General features: G+C 45.5%; 1 protein-coding gene across 2 annotated transcripts in view; it reads right to left on the bottom strand.

Moving 5' to 3' along the window:
- The window catches only part of KANK1 (KN motif and ankyrin repeat domains 1), a 199,494-nt gene that overhangs the window by 86,173 nt on the left and 88,974 nt on the right, over positions 1-24,347 (bottom strand). For both annotated transcript variants that reach the window (XM_040417110.1, XM_040417112.1), the window contains exon 3: positions 1,626-1,724. In XM_040417110.1, the coding sequence (XP_040273044.1) occupies positions 1,626-1,662 (37 nt within the window). In that variant the 5' untranslated portion in view covers positions 1,663-1,724. The remainder of the gene's footprint in view (positions 1-1,625; positions 1,725-24,347) is intronic.

Below are 24,347 nucleotides of genomic sequence, written 5' to 3'. Positions count from 1 at the left end.
ATCATAAATCACTACGATGTAGTCATCTCAGGGCAGAGTCAGATGAGCAATGGTTGGTCCAGGAAATGCAGCCATCACACGGACTGTTTCATGGACTGTCTGAAAGCAGCTAAAATGGGTTGGTGACTTTGCAATGTTTGTATGTTACTCACTGCTACTGTTTGCATTATCCCCTTCAAGAACCTGCAATATCCTGTCTTTGTTTTTTACTCCCTGCCTTCTCAGAACCATAACTTTTTTAATTTTCCATTTACATAGCTGCATGAAGACAAGTTGTACTTTCTATATTGCATACAACGTGGTAGGAATTTTGAAAAAAGAATTCCAAATGGGATCAGACGCAATTTCGTCATAGTTTTATGGGTTCCGGTTTTAAGATGTTCCCTATGCGGTAAAATCGACCTGTTATCGTCATTCACCAGGTCAGTATGATTACAGCGATACCCCATTCTTATAGTTTTTTTTGTTATTTAAGAATAATAAAAACTTTGAAATTTTTTTTTTTTTCTTTGCATCGCCATAGTCTGACCCCCATAACTTTTTTATAGTTGCATTTAGGGAGCTGAGTGACGGCGCATTTTTGTGGGGCGACCTGTAGTTTTCATCGATACCATGTTTGAGTGTGTATGCCCTTTAATTATCAATTTTCATTAAAAAATAATAATCGTTACAGGATAACCATAACTACATTTATATTTTAATAGTATATGTGTTTTTGGATAAGATGGTGCAAATAATTGTAGTTTTTTATTTTTATTATGGAGAAAGGGGTGATTTCTATATATTTTTTTTGTATTTAAAAAAAATAAATAAAATGCTACACTTAAGAAAATGTTACACAAGTCCCCCTACAGAACTTGAACATGTCAATAGATTGCTTGCCCCCCATGAAATACTATTGCAGCCTATGGAAATTTCATTAGCACTATTGGTGTGGTAGTCTTGGATTACTGACCTTATTTTTTTTTTCCCCAGACATCCCCTTTAGGCCTCATGCACACGCCGGTGCCGGCCGTGGCCCGTATTGCGGCCCGCAAACAGAGGGTCCGCAGTATGCAGGCACCGGCCCAGTGGTCCCCGCATCACGGATGCGGACCCATTCACTTGAATGGATTCACAATCCGGAGTTGCGGTGCGGAATGGAGGAACGGAACCCCACGGAAGCACTACGGAGTGCTTCCGTGGTGTTTCTCTCTGTGCCCCTGCACCGCAAAAAAATAGAACTTGTTCTATTTTTTTACGGTGCGGCCGGATCACGGACCCATTCAAGTTGACGAGCAAACACATTGATTTCTGCAAGCCTTACTGCCACACTCCACCAGGTACCAACCCTAAGTTACACAGACATGGATAAAAATGGTGTTTGAAGAGGAAAAGTTAGTGTGACAAAATTTCATCTCCAATCTGAACATTCAGGTTTCATTGCCCTTGGTGATGCCAGCTGGAGAAGAGCTGCTGGCTGATGTGCCACATGGACCTCCAACCCAGCAGCATGATGGAAGAGATGAACTGTAATTTTTGTGCACTAAACCAGATTCAGATAATACAAAATCCACAAAATAAGCTACCCGTACCAAAGTAAAACCTGCAAGGTAATGTAGATGAAATAAAAAGTGGTACACTACCATAAAGATTTCCATTCACATTGTCCGTATTCTCCATGTCAGACTTCAGTATGGCGTGCAAGAAAGCGGCTATTCATTCAGTCAAAATTTACTTGCAACCTGGAAGACAAAAGAGATATGAGTACTTGATCCCCCAAAAAATATAACAGACTGATCATGAGTCTAATAATTACTACTTCATTCGCACTATACCAATAAAAATTGGCCTGATACTGCAACAAAATCAGCAATTCTGTCTAACTAGACACATGCCTATGGAATAAATCAACTATAGAACCTATAAAGACTGCATGAAAATATGACAATTTATTAAAGGGAACCTGTCACCGGGATTTTGTGTATAGAGCTGAGGACATGGGTTGCTAGATGGCCGCTAGCACATCTACAATATCCAGTCCCCATAGCTCTGTGTGCTTTTTTTGTGTCAAAAAACGATTTGATACATATGGATATTAACCTGAGATGAGTCCTGTATGTGAGACGAGTCAGGTACAGGACACATCTCAGGATAATTTCCATATGTATCATATCGTTTTTTTTTACACAATAAAAGCACACAGAGCTATGGGGACTGGGTATTGCGGATGTGCCAGCGGCCATCTAGCAACCCATGTCCTCAGCTCTATACACAAAATCCCGGTGACAGGTTCCCTTTAAGCTGGATTCAAAGGGCAATACATAATAAAACAAGCAAAACAAGTGCAGGGACAAGGCGACATCACCAGAGGAGAGCTCACTGGCAACAATTCCTACTGCTCCACATAATAATAACAAAATAAAGTGCAAATGTAATTGTGTCAATATGATAGATCATCAAGGCAGAATATATTACCCATGCTGTGCCTCCTCCGGGATGGCGCCAATCCTGACGCGCGTTTCGGCAAACCTTAGGCTGGGGGTTTTGTTGTTATTATGTGGAGCAGTAGGAATTGTTGCCAGTGAGCTCTCCTCTGGTGATGTCGCCTTGTCCCTGCACTTGTTTTATTATGTATTGCCCTTTGAATCATGCTTAATAAATTGTCATTATATTTTCATGCAGTCTGGTAGCTTCTTTATTCATTCGCACTAGTATTACATTTTTTATAATTTTCTTCTCAATAAAAAGGCACCAAAATTCTGTCTGTCCAGCATCCACACCCTCATCACCGCAGGAGATGCCAATCCAGAGCTTGCTATTTATGAATAACCCTTTTTGAGATGAAACCTTATCTCCAACAGTATGAGATGATTAATCACACCTACCAACTCCTGCATATTCGAGGAAGTAGGCAGAATCCAGTACAAAATTTTTGCTATCGCCAGCTTTTGACCCTTTGCAAGCGGCAATTCTTGCACAAGACGACCAACCAGACGGGTTCTGGTAATCACAATACCATACAATTTGTCCAGGAGCTCGTACCTAATAAACTTTAAAGGGAGTCTGTCACCTCTTTTTCACCAATATAACTAAGAATATTGCAGACATATTCCAAGCATACCTGTGTGCACTTTGTGTCTTTATTCCATGTCCAGGAAAAGCACTTTTAGGGTCCATTCACACGTCCGTAAGTGTTTTGCGGATCCGCACATCACAGACACTATAATAGAAAATGCCTTTTCTGGTCCGCAATTGCGGACAAGAATAGGACATGTTCTATTTTTTCCAGGAACAAAATTGCGGATCCTGAAAAAACAGATCCCGAAAAAACGGATGCGGATCCCGGAAATGTGGATTTGCATCCGTTCCAGCCCCATTGAAAGTGAATGGGTCCGCAAATTGCGGAATGAATGCAGACCCAAATTACGGACGTGTGAATGGACCCTTATTCTGCTGGAAAACAGCTCCAAAGTGCCCAGCTCTGCTGCTCCAAGTGCCCAAAGCAAACCAGACTGAAAGGAAAAGAAGGGGGGGGGGGGGCTGCTTTAGCTGCTCATATCTTAGGATTGGTACCAGCTAGAAATATTACCTGGCCTTGTTTAAAAGCTGGCATTCCAATCTTTCAAACTATACCAGAACCACAGCATTATATCCACTATACCAGAAGATATAGCCTTTAGAAATCAAGTCTGGAGTGAAAGCAGTTTTTACTTTCACTTTCAGCTGAGCACTTGGTAACTGTTTTCCAGCAGGATAAGGCCTCATGCACACGACCGTTGTTTTGGTCCGCATCAGAGCCGCAGTTTTTGCGGTTTGGATGCGGACCCAGCCACTTCAATGGGGCCGCAAAAGATGCGGACAGCAAAAAAATATTATATATAACCTGTTCTATTCTTGTCTGTTTTGCGGACAAGAATAGGCAGTTATATCAATGGCTGTCCGTGCTGTTCCGCAAACGGACGCCATCCGTGTTTTGCGGATCCGCAATTTGCAGACTGCAAAACACACAACGGTCAAGTGCATGAGGCCTAAAAGTTCTTTTCCTGGACATGGAATACAGACACATAGTACACACAGGCATGCTTGGAAAGCAATTGCAATCTTCTATGGGGCAGTGGCTGTTAGTTATATTGGTGAAAATTAGGTGACAGACTGCCTTTAGTAGCAGCAGACACTGGCCAGCAATAGATGTACTTACACGATCTAGAGCTGCTGGAGCTGGACACATTCCAGACTAACATTAGCTATAATGGTGGGCTACAATGTCAGAGTATACAATCCTTCAGATATCACATGCTTCTGTTACATGAGTGCCAACCATGTCAGAACCCAAACACTGACAAATTCCCATGGGAACAGTAAAGCTAAAGATGTATACTACGTGTCCCTCAAAGAATTCATGACCAGTAGTCATCTCAGTTGAAAGTATGTCCATGCAGTCCTTTCTGGGGGTTTGTCATATTCTGCTCTGGATAAATCTAAAAATCCAGAGTCCGGAAGGAACAAACAGTTTTACATGCACTTGCTCGTCTCTTCCATTATTGTTGTACAGTGACACCAAGTGGATAGCACAATAATGGGACCTTTTCAGGAGCGTTCACCTCGTCATCGGGTAAAAAGGATAACTGTATGAACACAAAGACTCCGCAAGACAGTAAACGCTGCCTGTTTGATAAACCACATAATCTGTGAAATTACTTTACAACTTTTAGGATTTAAAATTTGTATACATAATAATCTGGATAACAACCCCACCACTAAAACCAACTTTCTATAGCTATGGGATCTGCCACGGTTTGTGCGCTGATTCTATACCTTTTCCCATTTCAGTGGTCCACTGAGTGACACTGCACGATGGCTATGTTGTACCACTTTATGTTCTTTTTTTCTGTATTATTGAAAATCTGTACGTTATTTACTAATAAAAATCTACAAATGAATTGAAATACCAGATCAGTCTCTCAGTTGTCATCTGGAAAAAACGGATCTGGTATTTATTTATTTGCATTTTTAAAGGTCTGCGCATGCGCAGACCGAAAAACCGGATCCGTTTTGCCGGAACACTTAATGCCGGATCCAGTACTAATACATTTCAATGGAAATTAATGCCGGATCCGCCATTCCAGCAAGTGTTCAGGATTTTTGGCCGGAGAGAGAACTGCAGCATGCTGCAGTATTTTCTCCGGCCAAAAAACGTAAGAGGGACTGAACTGATGCGTCCTGAACAGAATGCTCTCCATTCAGAATGCATTAGGATAAGGTCGAATGCACACGGCCGTGGAACACTGACGTGAGCGGTCCGTGGTATCCCGGTATAGATCATACGAGTGTATTACTGTAGTGCAGCGGCGGCATGAAGCGCACAGCGTCATAGCAACCAATGACACCGTGCGCGCCTGATACAGATGCGGTGTGCTGTCCGCATTTTTTGCAGACCCATTGAAATGAATGGGTCTGCATCCTATCCAGAAAAAAAACGGAACGGACATGGAAACAAAATACGTTCGTGTGGATATAGCCTAAAGCACAGTTTAGACTTTAAGGGAAAAATCTGTCATTGCCAACCCTACTGAGAGTACAGATCCCGACTATATATAATGAAATATGTAGGAAAACCAGAAGAAAAAAAAAAAAGACAGGTCGTGTCGCTACATGTAATAAGGAATCATGACATTCACATCTATCAGGAGCCTGGCTTGCAAATACACACACTATGACAGAAGATATGTGCACTTGGACAGGCTGGTAATAGGATTCCTGTGTAGGGGCGGATTCCGGTATTGGGACTCATAGTCCAACTCCCTCTGCCGCTCTCTGTCATTACACGCTAGTGTCATACCTGCATGTTAATATTGCCTGGAGGCTAAATGCACAGCAAGCAGGGACTGGCTCAATATCGTCAAAGCTCCCTCCAACTATTTTACAGGTAGAAGTGCACGGGACATCTGAATGCAGCAGCACAGTACTGATATATAGGAGAAGCAGATTTAGATTTCATTCCACATTGGGCTATATAGAGGTATATAGAATGTAAATGAGCTATATAATGTAAGTTATGACTATAAGCCTCATCTAAATGCATAAGGTGCCCGTACAAAGTATGGTGCAGCCACGTGACCTGCATGAGGATTAACGCTAATTGCTGTGCTGCGCCTATATGTCAGATGGAACTGTGTACAGATACCCGAAAACAGTCAGTAGGAGGCAAATGTCCTGACGTAATGTTCAGATGATACTCATTCTGGGGTCCATTTCCAGTCTACAACTTTCTACTTTAATATGCACTAAAAAGCCATACCTCCCAATATTTGAAAAGCCCAAAAAGGGACAATAGCAGCTGTGTGCTAAGTGGAATTTTTTTAAATACTAAGCCAAGCCTTTAACTTTAGCCAATACCTATCTATACACACCCAATCCCGCCCACAGTAGTTATGCCCCCTTAGTGCCCCTACATAGTAGTTATGCCCACATTGTGCCAGCAGACACAATACAGTGACACAGAGCACCCGCTAGGCTGTGTAGGGGTAGCGCACAGGGAGATTCCCTGGCGTGCATGCTCCTCCTCCTACTTAGCCTAGCAGGCACAATGTGTCAACATATCATTCCTGCTGGGGAGCACCGGCAGTTAAAGGGGTTGTCCATGTTCAGGGCTGAACCCGGACATATCCCCATTTTCACCAAAACATTTCGTTCTCTGATGCGCTCCTTTGCCCTGTGCTGTAGCGCAGGACAAAGGCATTGCTTGGAGATATGGTGACGTATTGGGCTCTCCATGGAGAAAGCTAGGCGAAGGCTTCTGCCTAGCAGTTAGCCCGGTGATGTCACTGGCACTAATGGACAGGCTTTAGCATTTTACATAGTAACATCGTACATAAGGCCGAAAAAAGACATTTGTCCATCCAGTTCAGCCTGTCATCCTGCAAGTTTGATAAAGATGACGCACTCCTGTAAGCACTGCGGCCTCTTCAACCAGCTGACCGGTGGGTGGCCTGGAAGTCCGATCTGATATTGATGGCCTGTGCTAGGGGTAGGTCATCAATACCCTGACACTGTATAACCCCTTTAAAACATGTAAGCTTGGACACATTCCAATTATGCTGGGGTTATACATCGATCTTGGCTGCAACAACCATCGCATGACCAAAGATCATTATGTAGCTACTGAACTGAATAGGGTCGCAGTGCAACTTGTAAGTGGTCATGACAGTGACCCCAGAATCACAGAAAAACCCAGCAGTGTTAGATGTTGGAATTCTGGGATCAAAGCAACCTGCATTCAGTTCAGTGGCTGCAAAGTGGTCATTGGGTGCTCGATTTTGCAGACCGCAAAAAAACGGCACGGTCGTATGCATGAGGCCTTAAAGCGGATTTCCAGTGTAGGATTACTGAACGTTTTCTGCATTTTGCCTTCTTCAGAGAACTGGATGAGCCGCACTAGGAGATAGAAAAAGGGCTGAAGCCCAGAAGAAAAAAGTTGCAGAAGGGTGACCACCCCTTATTGCATGTTGTGTGTGGGCACTATGGTCATATATGGTTGGGCGCAGTATGCGATTTGGGCTATTACCCTATAGGAATGGCGCCATAAGGGGTGGCAAATTGCCGAAAAATGTTCAGTAATCCTAAACTGGGAATCCGCTTGATTAATAAACATAACACTTAAAGCAATCCCGTGGCGTACAGGAGATTTTGTTTTAACTATTGTTACTCGGCCTGGAGTGTCACCTAACCTTCTATAAAATGACATACAACTGAATGAGCTGCAGCACCTGTGTGAAGCTATCCACTGTATAGTTTCTAGCACTGGCAGGTGCCCAGAACAGATCAGTAGGGTTCCAGGTGTCGTCCCCCACTGATCCTAGAAAACGGCTTTAAATGGGTTGTCCCATGACAATTTATTCCCTATCCAAAGGATATGGGATAAGTGTCTGATCAGCAGGAGTCTGACCGCTGGGGTCCCCTCTGATGACTTGAACAGGAGACCATATCCCCCCATTTAAACAGAATGGAAAACACCCATGTGTACCCCACAGAGGTCAGACCCTCACCAATCAGACATCCCCTATCCTGTGGATAGGAGATAAGTTGATGACATGGGACAACCCTTTAAATTCTTTTAAATTTGGCATTTTGCTTCCTGTATAAAAGGTTCCACATATAATCCAGTTTGGTTTACTACTCAGACATGTGTATGTAAAGTGGATTTTCTCCTATAGTACATTATGGCATGTTTTAAGCAAATGTACAGTCGTTTTCCGGATCAACACAGAAATTTCAACTTCTGTATGTAGACACTCCATTCCACGACAGATGCAGTCGGGAAAGAAATCTGAAAATTACAAGATAAATTATTATCTGGTTAGGGTTGTTTGTTTCATTTCACAACAAGGCCTGCAGCAATAAAAGCGGTTACACCGACATTCCAGTAATCACGCGCTCCTGCTATGAGCGTTGCTAGGCAGTGACAAGCTAAATCACAGGTGTACGTATGGCGGGAGTGCTCTTTGCATTCCTCACCTATCCAAAGGTCACATGGGTACAGCCCGTGATCAGTGGCGGCTTGTATCTGCTGGACCTCTTCTTAAAGGGGTTCTTGGGGAATGATTAACAATGGCCGTCAGCAACCTGTCCTAGAATGAGAGCAGGACTGCTTGGCTCCATCTGCAGAGATGCCCAGGAAGGAAGGGGCCTCATACACTACACTCTGACACTTGGCCATACTACATATTGGTGAGTTTTTCTGTCACGCTGCTCAGCCATGATTGCATATCGTAGGCAGGATCACATGATAACCATCTATTGTAAAGCACTGTAGTGAGGCCTCACCGCCTAGGTAGCTCTGCAAGTGGAGGTGACCAGTCCTTCTCAGATTTTAGGGCAGGTTGCTGGCGGCCATTTTGACTAATTCCCGGACAAGCCTTTTAACTACTGAAGCTGGGACCCAAATCCTCTTCACAGCACGACCAAGCTGATGAGTTTAAAACAAGTGGTGGTCGAGTATGTGCGGTGTGTTTCAATCAATATCTATAAGACTAATGGGAAGGGCCCAACATGCATGCTGCCATTCCTTCCAAAACCAAGGGGACTGACTGAGGTAGCCGAGCACTGAACTGTTATCCCATCAGTCCCATAGACTCTGAATGCAGCAGTAGCTCGCATGCTTGACCAAAGCTCCACTCAAGAAGTAGGGGACACAGGACTCCTATTCTCATGATTGGTGGGCCCCCCAGTGATCTTGAGACAACCCCTGTAAATACAGCCCGGACTCCAGACTGACCGGCATGGATACACTGGAGTAGAAGAGAAACAAATGACCTGCCTTAAACCTCTGTTCCTAAATTAGGCTAACCCCATTGTTTGTTTTTTGGTTACGTGATGAGTGTTATGTAAAATAAGTCATACTATACTATATAAAAGGAAGGTGTGAACACACAATTACCATAGAAACATCACTGACGGAAACATGACAGGTCGTTTTATATAACTCCCAGCTAGCAGAAAAGGCAAACTAAACCAAAACAACATTTTTTACTATTTCTCTTGCGTTATTAAATTCAGCAGACCTTACAAATGCAGTCCATGTATGCTATGCTTTTTTTTCTGCCAGCAGAGGGCAGAACACCCTCACTAAAAAGTATAGCTAAAACACGGAATCCAGTTTACAGCCGAAAAGATGTAAATGCAATTGTTATACAACTGGTAACCTGCAGCAAAAAGCGGCAGTGATGCAGAAGGCCATTCTGTAGGATAGCAATATGAGAGGTAATACAATGATAGACTAATTGGTTACTTCATCTGTTATCATAGGGTCTGTCTAGGTAGGACGTGGGTGTATAGTACATTAGAGAAAACATATGCACACACCCTACATTGTATAAAATATGTACCTGTTCCACGCTGGCAGCTTAGGACTTGTAGACGGCACCTTACACTTGGTTGAGTAACGTGCGCTCTTAAGAAAGCCGGTCTTGTCCACACATCTAATATGGGATATTGTACCCAAAAGTCGGGAGTCTGACTATCATATTTGCAAATTTCATGTAAATTACTCAAAATAATAAAACCCTCCATGTAAAATCAGAGGCAGAGAAAAACTGTCCAAAGATCCTAAAAAATCTAAGGTATACCATAACACCATACTGTACTCTTAAAGGGTTTGTTTCTTGAAGAATATCCGACATATTTCAAACAAGAATCTGGATATCTTCGTGACTGGATGCAAATTAAAGTTTAGTATACCACAGAGCTACTCAGAATGTATCTATAGAGCGCCACCTGCTGTTTGTTCTCTTTCTTATTTCTCCATCCACCTTGCTTGGGTGGTTGCACATGCTGGGTTTCATCCTTCAGCTGCCACCATCCTTATCTTCTGTTAGAAGCTGTGACAGTTATGCCTCATTCACACGTTAGTGTTTTTGATCCCAAACTCTTTCCCTTATACCTTATGTCTGTGGAGGCTCAAATCCTGGTTTTGGCCCACAATCACTGATGGACATCACTGAGCAAAACACGGACGTGTGACTGAGGCATTACAGGGAGAGAGCTGCAGCAGAAAGGACATGACCCCCAAAAGGGGAGAAAAAAGAGAAAAAAAAAAAAAGGAGAGAAAAAGAGAACCAGGTCAAACCGACAAAGTCTACCTTCTCTGCCAGCAGGAGGAGTGAGGGACTCCTGCCTAGGCCCCTGGAACTGCTGGGGGATGCCCCCATCAAGTTCTCTCCCATCGGTTATGTGCTTTAAAATCGCAAGTCCCTTAACCATGGGGAGAAAGGCCGGGGGACTCCTGCCCCAGCCGCTGGAACTGTTGGCGGGATGCGCCCCTTGACTCCATACCCTGGTCCTCATGGTCCTCCCTCTCTCTCTCTCTCTCAAAAAAATGACAAAGTCCATGCTTCTCTGTGCCAGCGGGAGGAGTTGGGGACTCCTGCCCAGGCCCCTGGAACTGCTGGTGGGATGTGATCACCCAGTTCACCCCCTGGAGCCTCTCTACCTTCTTCCGCAAGGTGTGGGAAATGGGGCTCCCATGGCGTGTCACACCACCTCTGACCGGTGTGAGGCCCCTCATCCTGTCCAGCCTTTGGAACTGCCGGTGGGCTGCGACAGCCAGATTCATTTGAATTCCTGGTACTCTCTCTCAAAATAGAAACCCCCATGGAAGTCCTGTCCAGCGGCCCCCTTCGGGGCTAGGAAGCCCAGGCTTTCAGGGATTGTAGACGGGGTCTAGGGCTCCAAGAGGAGCCCTCAAGCTAGTCTGTGCCACCTTCCCTCCGGGAATGGCAGCGGGTCAAAGTCGGACTTTGTTACCCGATTTCACATCCATCACCCCTGGGTACATTTTTCACAAGGTCACTCTCCTCCATGGAAGTCGCCTCCAGCTGCTTCCCTCGGAGCTAGGAGGCCAAGACTTGCAGGGCTTGTAGAGGGGGACTTGTGCTCCAAGCTAGTCTGTGCCACCTTCCCTCCGTGAATGGCAGAGGGTCAAAGTCGGATTATGTTACCCGATTTCACATCCATAATGCCTGGGTACATTTTTTACAAAGTCCCCCTCCTTTATGGATGTCACCTCCAGCAGCTTCCCTTGGAGCTAGGAAGCCGAGACTTGCAGGGCTTGTAGAGGGGGACTTGTGCTCCAAGATGAGCCCTCAAGCTAGCCTGTGCCACCTTCCCTCCGGGAATGGCAAGGGGTGAAAGTCAGAAATTCTTCCCCGCCTATACTGCTCCTTTCCTGGGTAGAAATTTCCCAAATCGGCCCCCTCCATGGAAGTCCCCTCCAGCGGCCCCCTTCGGGGCTAGGAAGTCCTGGAACTGCTGGTGGGATAAGAACACCCAGTTCACCACCTACGGTCTCTCTACCCTCTTCCGTGAGGTGTTGGAAAGGGGGCCCCCCGTCACGTCACGCCACCTTTGTGACCGGGGTGAGGCAACCCAACCTGCCCAGGCCCTGGAACTGCTGGTCGGGTGCGAAATCCAGATACGTTCTCATTCCTGGTTCTCTATCTCAAAATGGAAACCCCCATGGAAGTCCTGTCCAGCGGCCCCCTTCGGGGCTAGGAAGCAGAGACTTGCAGGGCTTGTAGAGTGGGTCTACTCTAGGGCATCAAGATGAGCCCTCAAGCTAGTCTGTGACACCTTCCCTCCGTGAATGGCAGAGGGTCAAAGTCGGATTATGTTACCCGATTAGACTTCCATAACCCCTGGATACATTTTTTACAAAGTCCCCCTCCTCTATGGAAGTCACCTCCAACGGCTTCCCTCGGAGCTAGGAGGCCAAGACTTGCAGGGCTTGTAGTCTGGGGCACCTTCCCTCCGTGAATGGCAGAGGGTCAAAGTCGGATTATGTTACCCGATTACACTTCCATGGCACAGGGGCGTGTCACGCCAGCTTTGTGACTGGGGTGAGGCGACCCAACCTGCCTAGGCCCTGGAACTGCTGGTTGGGTGCGAAATCCAGATTCGTTCTCATTCCTGGTTCTCCATCTCAAAATGGAAACCCCCATGGAAGTCACCTCCAGCAGCTTGCCTCGGAGCTAGGAGGCAGAGACTTGCAGGGCTTGTAGAGGGGGACTTGTGCTCCAAGATGAGCCCTCAAGCTAGTCTGGGGCACCTTCCCTCCGTGAATGGCAGAGGGTCAAAGTCGGATTATGTTACCCGATTACACTTCCATGGCACAGGGGGACTTTGTGAAAAATGTACCCAGGCGTGATGGAAGTCACCTCCAACGGCTTCCCTCGGAGCTAGGAGGCCGAGACTTGCAGGGCTTGTAGAGGGGGTCTAGGGCTCCTCTTGGATTCCCCAGGACCCAGGATAGGTTATCAATATCAAATCGGTAGGGGTCTGACACCCCGCCGATCAGCTGATTGAAGAGAAGCCTACACTCTGTTCCGAGCGCTGCCTTCCCTTCATTGTTTACCCAGCATTGAGCAGGTATAATTACAAGAAGCCGTTCCATTCACTTCAATGGGGTGGTTCTGTAGCTTTCAAGTGTATAGGAACAAGCCGTCCGATTGAAGTGAATGGGAGGGCTTATAATTGGAAGGCTGGCCATATTCTACAGATTTTGGATGGCCTAAAAAGTTGGCCACTGGTTTGGCGAGCCTCTATGGAAAAGTTAGAGGTTTTCTGGGATTTTAGTATTGATGACCTATCCTCAGAATAGGTCATTGGTATCGGGTCCCCCACATATCAGCTGGTTGAAGAGAAGGCCGTGCTCCGTGCAAGCGCAGCCTTCCCTTCATTGTTTACCTGCTTGCCGTCAAAGTTGCAGCGGCGAGCAGCTGTAATTATACAATATTGTGTAAATACTAAAAATGTGCACTAAACTGCAAAGCCCGCTAGTCTGCCATCATGCCAGCCCTTTGGGTGCCAGACAGGTAGAATCCATCTATAAAGATTTTAGCAGACCCCTATAGTATCACTAGTCCGTAAAGAATGGGTTATGCTGGATCAGAAACAAACGATACTACGAACACTCATTCCCGATACTCTGTATGTTAGTATTTTGAGATTTAATATACTGCATCCTGGAAGTGACAGCTTCTCTATATGGGGGCGATATTTGTGAGCAAGAGACAATCCGCAAGACAAGTCCCCATGAGCACTCCCTCTTGTGTATCAGCCTTCTGTTAAGTCTTGGCATACAGTTCATGAACCAAAGAGACCATGATGAACAGGACTATAGCTCCAACCAAAACAGGTATGAGATGACAGATGATAACTGGAATTTAATTGGCTAAATTATTTATTTCCCACGAAGCAACTGTCACGTGTAAAGATAGCGGCATCCACTGCTGCAGTCTGCTGAGGCCTCCGGTAACATGGTATACATGTAAAAGTCAATGACCCCTTTTACAACCTCTGAGGCAAGCAAGTTGTTCATGTGTATAACACAGGGGGGAAATTAACTAATGTGCCAGATGCTGGATGATGAATCTGGCATCTCTTTAGACTGCTCAGTTATGAGTTGGCTAAAATTTATAACACAATTTTGCGCCAAAAAGCTGGCACAGTTGTGGCATAAATTAAGTCACACCCACTATGCCATACCTACTTATCCAACACAGCACAAAAAGTGTCTAAGGCACAATAAATGTGGCACAGAGCAGGTGTGCGTAAGTCTGGGAGGCTGGACGAGTTCTCTGGTCACATCTCTGTCTGGACGGGACAGAAAGGTGGGCAAGCAAGCAGGCATGAGAAATATATGCATTTTTTGAAGTTGTGACCAGTTTTATATATAAGCGGCATCATTAAGATACATTGGTTTACATCAGCAATAAAGTGGCCATCCCCTTCAAGTTGCCCATACACAAGCAGAAAATTAGCCAAACCCATGAATTGTGGGACTGTCCGACTATTATGTGCCGAGTGTCTGTGTGTGGTAGGCGGAGGGTGTCGACTCTACCCAACCAGATGATCTCAGGGAAAAGAAGGGTTGGACATGTTGAATTTAGACATGCCCACTAGACATATAAGCCACCACCAGAGGCCTCAGGCAGCGGCTTATCCCCCTCTCCCCATTGAGAACACATGCCCTCTCCGGCCAACCAAGTGAGCACGTGTATGAGGGAGTCAGGATGAATAGTGGTCGGCTGAATGAGGGTTTGGCCCACAGCTATTACCTTTAGATAGAGCGGCAGGGAGGGGGAGGAAGTGATAAACTGTAGACCACACACAGACATCACATCCCGCATGTTTTTAATTGGAGGAACATGTGCATATAGGAAAAGTCTGAAACTAGGAGCATGTTGGAAACGGAATATCAGGCGTCTGAATGGAGACTGTAACCTCAAAGTCAGTGCAAAGGTTTTTTATTTAATAACCATTAGGGAAAAGCCGGCACAAATGCCGTGGATATCCCGCAACGGAAAAGCACCCGGAAAAATCGTATATACCATGACACACGGTGCAGACATGTCACTATATTGCCGATATCTACCATAGATTTCACCCTTTGCAATGCATGTAAATCTGCAGTGTCTCTGCACTGAAATTCAAAGGATTTGGAGCAGATTTGGTCTCTGTGGATTGGGGTCCGATATGCTATGGAATTTCCATTGCAAGCTCCAAAAATCTACGCTGCGGTTTTTAGTCATGAATAGAGACTACGACACGTTGCTGGATCTGTTGCATGATGGACACCAGCAGTGACCAACGGACCTCTCTGAGCGATAATGTTGTGAAGAATAGCATTACACATGTAAAAAAATAAAAAATAAATCACCTTTTCCAGGTCAAAGGTGTCCATAAGCCTTTTAATCTACTGCTCGCTCTTATCTAGACACGTTCCCCTGAGAGATAAAGTATGAACAGGAACTTCCACGTGTGTAGAGAACGTGGTCTACAGCACATAGTGCATTCACTGAAGACACGCATCCTCTATTCCTCTGTTCTTACAGTATGAAGCAGACATCCATATCCCATCAGTCATCTACTTGTGAAATAGTATCCCCTTTTAATCTTAAAATATAAAAAAATATATCAATGCATATAAATAAAGTAAAAACATTCAGGTCTCTGCATGCAGTTTTGGAAGCCAAAACCAGGAGTGAATTAGAGGAGACACTGTATCTGCCCTCTATATTTTCCCTCCTTTTATGATCTACTCCTGAGTTTGGCTTCCAAATCTGCATCAAGAAACCTGACCGTGTGACCATAGTCTTATGTGTAGAGACATGCACAATCACTGCCAATTATCAGGAGAACATATACCTCCTCTCAATACTTTTTAAGATGTAGCAGTGCCGAGGTTGACAAATGTACTTGTTACCTGGTACCAGTTCTTCGATCGCCACGTTATTTACTCTTTTACATGGGACTGCAGGTATACCTACTCCAGTGATTCCTCTCAGCAGTGCTATATGCTTGGCAAGAGACTTTTCCTATTCCTGCATTTTTACTATAAAAGTCATACTGTTGACACCATGTTAGACATTACAAACAACCTACCCCCTCATCTACACCGTACACAAACTTATCCCAAAATTCATGCAACTCTAAACTAACTTTTCTACAGTGAATCCAACCTCTTACCTGAGAGACAGCGCTTATTGGAGATGGGTAAGAAATGGAGCATTACCAGGAAGGTGCAACATGACTCCAAGTAAGGCCACCACTGAAGATCCTAAATACACTAGCCTGCTACTAAGTTTAGCCCAGAGGCATCTCGCATCCAAAACTTTGCAGGTCTCTGCTCAGATGATGACAGACACAGGGAAGCAATGCTTACCCCTCCAGATTGACCCCCGCCAGATCTCTCAGGAGGACAGTGCGCAGGTGACTTCCTTTTTGGCTCAGGCAGCAGGGTTTAGAAAACAGCTGGTGGAAATGCAGGACATTCCTGTACAGCAGCTCCTTGCCTTTGGCGGAGAACATGCCATTACAGTGTCACAAATCAGTCACACTCCCTAGCTATTCATTAACCGCAGAGTGCGGCATGTGAGCCACAGGCAGCGATTAAACCCCTTTTACGTGCAGAGGAGCGCGCGGGACACTGACTGCATACCTACACCTTCCTGTTCTTAAGATCACTTGTCATTGACACTTGGCTTTCTGAAGCTGCTGACAAGAGCAGAGCTGGATAGGGTCACACTATCGTGTCAGTAAAGCGTGGATTAAATCTGAGAAGGATGTGATCACACACCCCTACATGAGGTACAAACACCTCCTGCCATGAGGATGGCAGGCACCCTGAAGGCTATACAGTTCAAATGTGTAAAAAGATGCCACTCATGACCATCTCCAGTGATCTGGGCATTCCAAAAACATTCTGTGTATATGACAGGGGCGCATGACTGCCTTTCCTAGGATAGAGATCAGGCAGAAGTACTCCATGTCCGATCTGGAAGCACACAGACCCATTCATTTCTATGGGTCTGCACAAATAAAACAAAAATGGACAGCACACAGGTATCATCCGCCTGTTCCCCAAATTATAGTTACTTGAAAATTATAATACTTGTTCGTATTGTGGACAAGAATAGTTATTTCCATACAGAAGACTTCATATTTTGTAGATCCGTGGTCTACAGACCGCATTACGGACACTGTTGTGTGCATGAAGCCTAATAGAGAAAAGAGGGGCTGTCCTATTTAGCAGCAAGGAAGCAGCAGGGGGCGCCGCGGCTGCTACAGTTATGTAAAAGGGGCTCTCATTTGCAGGTAAAATGTTGGGGAAAAGTTTCTACTATAGCATGCCCCCCATTGTAAGGCAATGGGATCTGTTGGGCACAGCTGGTGCTGATCACATTACTGATCCAGCGCTCCCTTATTTCTGCTCCTCTGAAATGTGAACAGGGTCTAAGGCTGTTCCCCTGCCGGACAATTCTAACGTCAGTGTGAAAGAAGCCTTAGTCACTCCCATCCCAATCAAACATCTTGCTTCAAAAGGACCAACAATGAAGTAAAAGATTAATACATTTTAGACTGTTTTTTACCCTTTGGGTGGTGACATGGGGCAGACATTGGACCTGGACAGGGTGAAGGAAGAGAAATATATGGCAAGTTAAGCCAACTATACACAGTAGCTCAATGTCCAATAATCCTGCTGATTTCAGCAGGACCAGCTGAATCTGTCAGCTCCAAAACCATCCCCCCAAACTACAGTTAGAGGTGTTTAGTGTAAATGCATTGAGAGGACTCCTGAGCTCACGCACATAATGGAGAGGACTCCTCTGAATGCATGTTACTGCTGGTTTGTGGGGGCACAGCGTCAGAATGCAACTGGGTATGAAGATATAAATTACATAATTGGACTCAGCGTCATTGACACTATACACCACTTACTGTACTTTATTTGGAGGGGTGTTTCGGAGCGGGCAGATTTCCTTTTTAGTGTGTATGGGGGCCCCCTGACTCTCCGCTGACAGAAGAGGTCAGTGGGAAGACAGATTGGACAGTAAGATTTCAACATGCCCAATCCTTTTGTCCTCATGTATGAAAAGCCACCACTCGAGGAATCTGGCAGCCGTTTATAATCTATTGCCGAATGTTCACGTATGGACAGCTCTAGTAGCCAATGTTTGGGTCGTGTACTGGAGTCTGACCTGAAGTGAATATGATGAATGTGATTCAATTTGTATGCTTCCATATCCACATTTATCTCAGGATTACCAGCACTAGCTTTTACGTGATATTTTGGAATACATAGTGTGATCGATATGATGAGTAATGCTGAGCTAGGCACCTTCTAGAAGAATGCTTTCATTTATGGATTTGCCTTTCTTGGACTTACAAAAATACTTTATGCCACAGCAAAGAAGTACAACGACAGGTTATCCAGGAGTACGTTATGAGATCTAACAAACCTATGACTAAACATACAGTACGCACCTAGCTGGCTTATACTGTATAGGGAGCAGCCAGGGGATAAAAGACGACTCTTCAAAGTTCAATCCCAATGAGCAGCTAACAGGTTGGCGAGTGCGGCCAACTGCTTGACTCCTTAGGACTCATCTCTAGACTACAGCCTCTATCTAGATCTACAGAGAAGCCTTTATATACACAACATGGGCAGATTTACTAATCCTAGATGTAAACTGGGCCATCTAGACCTGCACCAGATGTATCACAGGGGCCCAGGCTGGATGATGAATGTGGTGAAGTGATAGACACTATTGGTTGCCTTACCCAGAGACAGATTTTAATATGCCAGAACTGGGGAGTAATTTTGATTCAAAATGTAACATATTAGGCCAGGCCCTTTGACATGAAGCCACAGCCTTTCCCGGTAAGCCGGATAATTTCCCTGAGCCTAGATGTGCCAAACTGCACATTTTAGCACAATGTTCAGAAAACTCCAGGTCATGTGTGCACCACCTTTTCAGGTTGGGGACTACATTGTCAGAATGAACCAAATCTCAAGGACCGGAAATTAAACCTTAACTGGTATTACCAACGAAATACTGTATTTATGTCATATTGAACATATTGTGTATATACCATAAATATCTGGTTACACTTCCAGGACTCCCATCTAATGGCACAATACATGAAAAATACATATGATAAGCTACAAGACATGGACATACATGTTTGTTACCAGATGGTTGGGAGCCTCACAGAATGGTATCAAGGGCCACATGTGGCCCCGGGACGACAGGTGTATTAGTATATGTGGGACACTGTTCATAGTATGCTTGAGAATCATGTTGAAAAGCTCCATTCCCTTTTTAAGTCAAAAAGATCGCTGCCGCTAGTGTGCAAAAAGTCTAAGCCAATATGCGCCACATTTTAGAAAGATTCTAGGTGGACACGGACATAGTTGATTGGGAGATACATGTTGAACATACCGACAATTGTTCTAGAACTTACAAAGGCTTAATGACTACACAATTTTTCTTAGTGGAGTTTAGCAGATAATAGCAGAAGAATGGAAAGAAATTCAGTACAAAAAAAAATAAAAAATCAGGGAAAAGCAATCTCCATGCCCAAAGGACAAAACAGCCTGCCTTTATACACGACTTCAACTCTCAGCTTATTATCATTTTCCCACAGTAATCATGCTTTTCCCAACATCACTTCAGGCAAAATACAGCAATGCTAATGATGGAGACCTGTACTGAAGATGTTCACAGGCTACACAGAATGGGAACACCTGAAACCGTGCCCATCTATTTCAAGTATATGGATGCTTATACGCAGCCAACTCTCCAGCCAAGAATGCCACCCTGGAGCCCTTCACTCTCTAGAGCAATGGTGGTCTCCAGAGGTTGGACCTCTTCCTTCTACTTTGACAAGTCAGAAAATGAAAATTAAAGGGCTCTTGTGAAATTACACGATAATATTTTAACAGTGGAAAGAAGTCTTTAAGACATTTCCGGTTTTGGACAAAGCCTACTTTATAGAAGGGTCACTTGACAACAAGCTGATCACAATGAGTCCCCCTAGTGGGTTCCCCACTCTAATCTGCGGGGAAATCTGACAAAAGTGATCAGTATCCCTGCAGCACCACCAAAAGGAGAAGATGAGCATTAGGCCTCATGCACACGACCGTTGTGTGCATCCGTGGCCGTTGTGCCGTTTTCATTTTTTTTTCGCGGACCCATTGACTTTCAATGGGTCCGTGGAAAAAAAAAAAAAATAGGAAAATGCACCGTTTTGCAGCCGCAACCGTGATCCGTGTTTCCTGTCCGTCAAAAAAATAGGACCTGTCCTATTTTTTTGACGGACAACGGTTCCCGGACCCATTCAAGTCAATGGGTCCGTGAAAGAACACGGATGCACACAAGATTGGCATCCGCGTCCTTGATCCGTGGCCGTAGGTTACTTTCATACAGACGGATCCGAAGATCCGTCTGTATGAAAGCTTTTTCAGAGCTGAGTTTTCACTTCGTGAAAACTCAAATCCGACAGTATATTCTAACACAGAGGCGTTCCCATAGTGATGGGGAAGCTTCTAGTTAGAATATACTGAGAACTGTGTACATGACTGCCCCCTGCTGCCTGGCAGCACCCGATTTCTTACAGGGGGCTGTGATATGCACAATTAACCCCTCAGGTGCTGCACCTGAAGGGGTTAATTGTGCATATCATAGCCCCCTATAAGAGATCAGGGGCTGCCAGGCAGCAGACCCCCCTCCCTCCCCAATTTTAATTTCATTGGTGGCCAGTGCGGCCCCCCTCCCCCCCTCCCTTGTATTATTTTCATTGGTGGCACAGTGTGCGCCCCCCCCTCCCTCCCTCTATTGTATTATCATTGGTGGCCAGTGTGCGCCCCCCCTCTATTGTATTAATATCATTGGTGGCCAGTGTGCGCCCTCCCCTCTCTCCCCCCCCCCCCATCCCCCCGATCATTGGTGGCAGCGGAGAGTTAGAAGCATCATACTTACCTGCTGCGATGTCTGTGACCGGCCGGGAGCTCCTCCTACTGGTAAGTGACAGGTCTGTGCGGCGCATTGCTTAATGATCTGTCACTTACCAGTAGGAGGAGCTCCCGGAATTTGATTTCAAACTCCTTACCACACATTTGGGCCCCTAGAATGCCAGGGCAGTATAACTACCCCACAAGTGACACCATTTTGGAAAGAAGACACCCCAAGGTATTCGCTGATGGGCATAGTGAGTTCATGGAAGTTTTTATTTTTTGTCACAAGTTAGTGGAATATGAGACTTTGTAAGAAAAAAAAAGAAATCATCATTTTCCACTAACTTGTGACAAAAAATAAAAAATTCTAGGAACTCGCCATGTCCCTCACGGAATACCTTGGGGTGTCTTCTTTCCAAAATGGGGTCACTTGTGGGGTAGTTATACTGCCCTGGCATTCTAGGGGCCCAAATGTGTGGTAAGGAGTTTGAAATCAAATTCTGTAAAAAATGGCCAGTGAAATCCGAAAGGTGCTCTTTGGAATGTGGGCCCCTTTGCCCACCTAGGCTGCAAAAAAGTGTCACACATCTGGTATCTCCGTATTCAGGAGAAGTTGGGGAATGTGTTTTGGGGTGTCATTTTACATATACCCATGCTGGGTGAGAGAAATATCTTGGTCAAATGCCAAATTTGTATAAAAAAAAATGGGAAAAGTTGTCTTTTGCCAAGATATTTCTCTCACCCAGCATGGGTATATGTAAAATGACACCCAAAAACACATTCCCTGAGTACGGAGATACCACATGTGTGACACTTTTTTGCAGCCTAGGTGGGCAAAGGTGCCCATATTCCAAAGAGCACCTTTCGGATTTCACCGGTCATTTTTTACACATTTTGATTTCAAACTTCTTACCACACATTTGGGCCCCTAGAATGCCAGGGCAGTATAACTACCCCACAAGTGACCCCATTTTGGAAAGAAGACACCCCAAGGTATTTAATGAGGGGCATGGCGAGTTCATAGAATTTTTTTTTTTTTTGGCACAAGTTAGCGGAAATTGATTTTATTTATTTTTTTCTCACAAAGTCTCCCTTTCCGCTAACTTGGGACAAAAATTTCAATCTTTCATGGACTCAATATGCCCCTCACGGAATACCTGGGGGTGTCTTCTTTCCGAAATGGGGTCACATGTGGGGTATTTATACTGCCCTGGCATTCTAGGGGCCCTAAAGCGTGAGAAGAAGTCTGGAATATAAATGTCTAAAAAAATTTACGCATTTGGATTCCGTGAGGGGTATGAGGAGTTCATGTGAGATTTAATTTTTTGACACAAGTTAGTGGAATATGAGACTTATAATAATTTCCGCTAACTTGGGCCAAAAAAAAATGTCTGAATGGAGCCTTACAGAGGGGTGATCAATGACAGGGGGGTGATCAGGGAGTCTATATGGGGTGATCACCCCCCTGTCAGGCTCCATTCAGATGTCCGTATGTGTTTTGCGGATCCGATCCATGTATCCGTAAAAATCATACGGACATCTGAATGCAGCCTGACAGGGGGGGTGATCAATGACAGGGGGGTGATCAGGGAGTCTATATGGGGTGATCACCCCCCCGGAAGGCTCCAGGGAGACGCCTGTATGTGTTTTGCGGATCCGATCCATCTATCAGTGGATCCGTAAAAATCATGCAGACATCTGAATGGAGCTTTACAGGGGGGTGATCAATGACAGGGGGGTAATCAATGACAGGGGGGTAATCAATGACAGGGGGGTAATCAATGACAGGGGGGTAATCAATGACAGGGGGGTAATCAATGACAGGGGGGTAATCAATGACAGGGGGGTGATCAATGACAGGGGGGGTGATCAATGACAGGGGGGGTGATCAATGACAGGGGGGGTGATCAATGACAGGGGGGGTGATCAATGACAGGGGGGGTGATCAATGACAGGGGGGGTGATCAATGACAGGGGGGTGATCAATGACAGGGGGGTGATCAATGACAGGGGGGTGATCAATGACAGGGGGGTGATCAGGGAGTCTATATGGGGCAATCAATGACAGGGGGGTGATCAAGGGGTTAATAAGTGACAGGGGGGGGGGGGGGGTGTAGTGTAGTGGTGCTTGGTGCAACATATTACTGAGCTGCCTGTGTCCTCTGGTGGTCGATCCAAACAAAGGGGACCACCAGAGGACCAGGTAGCAGGTATATTAGACGCTGTTAACAAAACAGCGTCTAATATACCTGTTAGGGGTTAAAAAAAAATCACATCTCCAGCCTGCCAGCGAACGATCGCCGCTGGCAGGCTGGAGATCCACTCTCTTACCTTCCGTTCCTGTGAGCGCGCGCGCCTGTGTGCGCGCGTTCACAGGAAATCTCGGCCATCGCGAGATGACGCGTATATGCGTCGCTGAGCGCAGGGCTGCCACCTCCGGAACGCGAATCTGCGCTAGGCGGTCCGGAGGTGGTTAAGGCTATTCCCCCTTCCCCCCTCCTACTATGCTACCCTCACTGAGCATTTCTAAATGTTTATTGTGTTACCCTAAACGTATAAATTACACTTTTAATTTCATTTGCAGACGAATTCAATAAGTATTATGCATTTTTGTACTTCCCGCCTTTTATGCAAATTAACATGTGCTAGCGGTGATCTAGCAACCCATGTCCTCAGCTCTATACCCAAAATCACAGTGACAGGTTCCCTTTAAGAGCTCATTTGCATCCCTTTCTTCCCAGAATTCTAGGCGCACATATGGCCTATAAGTTTCCTCACGCTGACTAAGGCACTCTCTCCCCAAGGAGAGATATTACCCCCCAAATGCATACCCTAACTCAGAAGTCCCTAATAGGATAAAAATGGTTATTCTAAACTAGGCGACCACTTTAACCACCTCCGGACCGCCTAACGCAGGATCGCGTTCCGGAGGTGGCAGCCCTGCGCAGAGTCACGCATATATGCGTCATCTCGCGATGGGCGAGATTTCCTGTGAACGCGCGCACACAGGCGCGCGCGCTCACAGGAACGGAAGGTAAGAGAGTTGATCTCCAGCCTGCCAGCGGCGATCGTTCGCTGGCAGGCTGGAGATGTGTTTTTTTTTAACCCCTAACAGGTATATTAGACGCTGTTTTGATAACAGCGTCTAATATACCTGCTACCTGGTCCTCTGGTGGTCCCATTTGTTTGGATCGACCACCAGAGGACACAGGTAGCTCAGTAAAGTCCCACCAAGCACCACTACACTACACTACACCCCCCCCCCCCGTCACTTATTAACCCCTTATTAGCCCCTGATCACCCCATATAGACTCCCTGATCACCCCCCTGTCATTGATCACCCCCCTGTCATTGATTACCCCCCTGTAAAGCTCCATTCAGATGTCCGCATGATTTTTACGGATCCACTGATAGATGGATCGGATCCGCAAAACGCATCCGGACGTCTGAATGAAGCCTTACAGGGGCGTGATCAATGACTGTGGTGATCACCCCATATAGACTCCCTGATCACCCCCCTGTAAAGCTCCATTCAGATGTCCGCATGATTTTTACGGATGCACTGATAGAT

The sequence above is a fragment of the Bufo bufo genome, chromosome 2 (genome assembly GCF_905171765.1).
Source record: "Bufo bufo chromosome 2, aBufBuf1.1, whole genome shotgun sequence".
Classification (NCBI taxonomy): Eukaryota; Metazoa; Chordata; class Amphibia; order Anura; family Bufonidae; genus Bufo; species Bufo bufo.
Note: the sequence above shows the minus strand (reverse complement) of the source record. Positions and strands in the feature narration are given on the sequence as shown.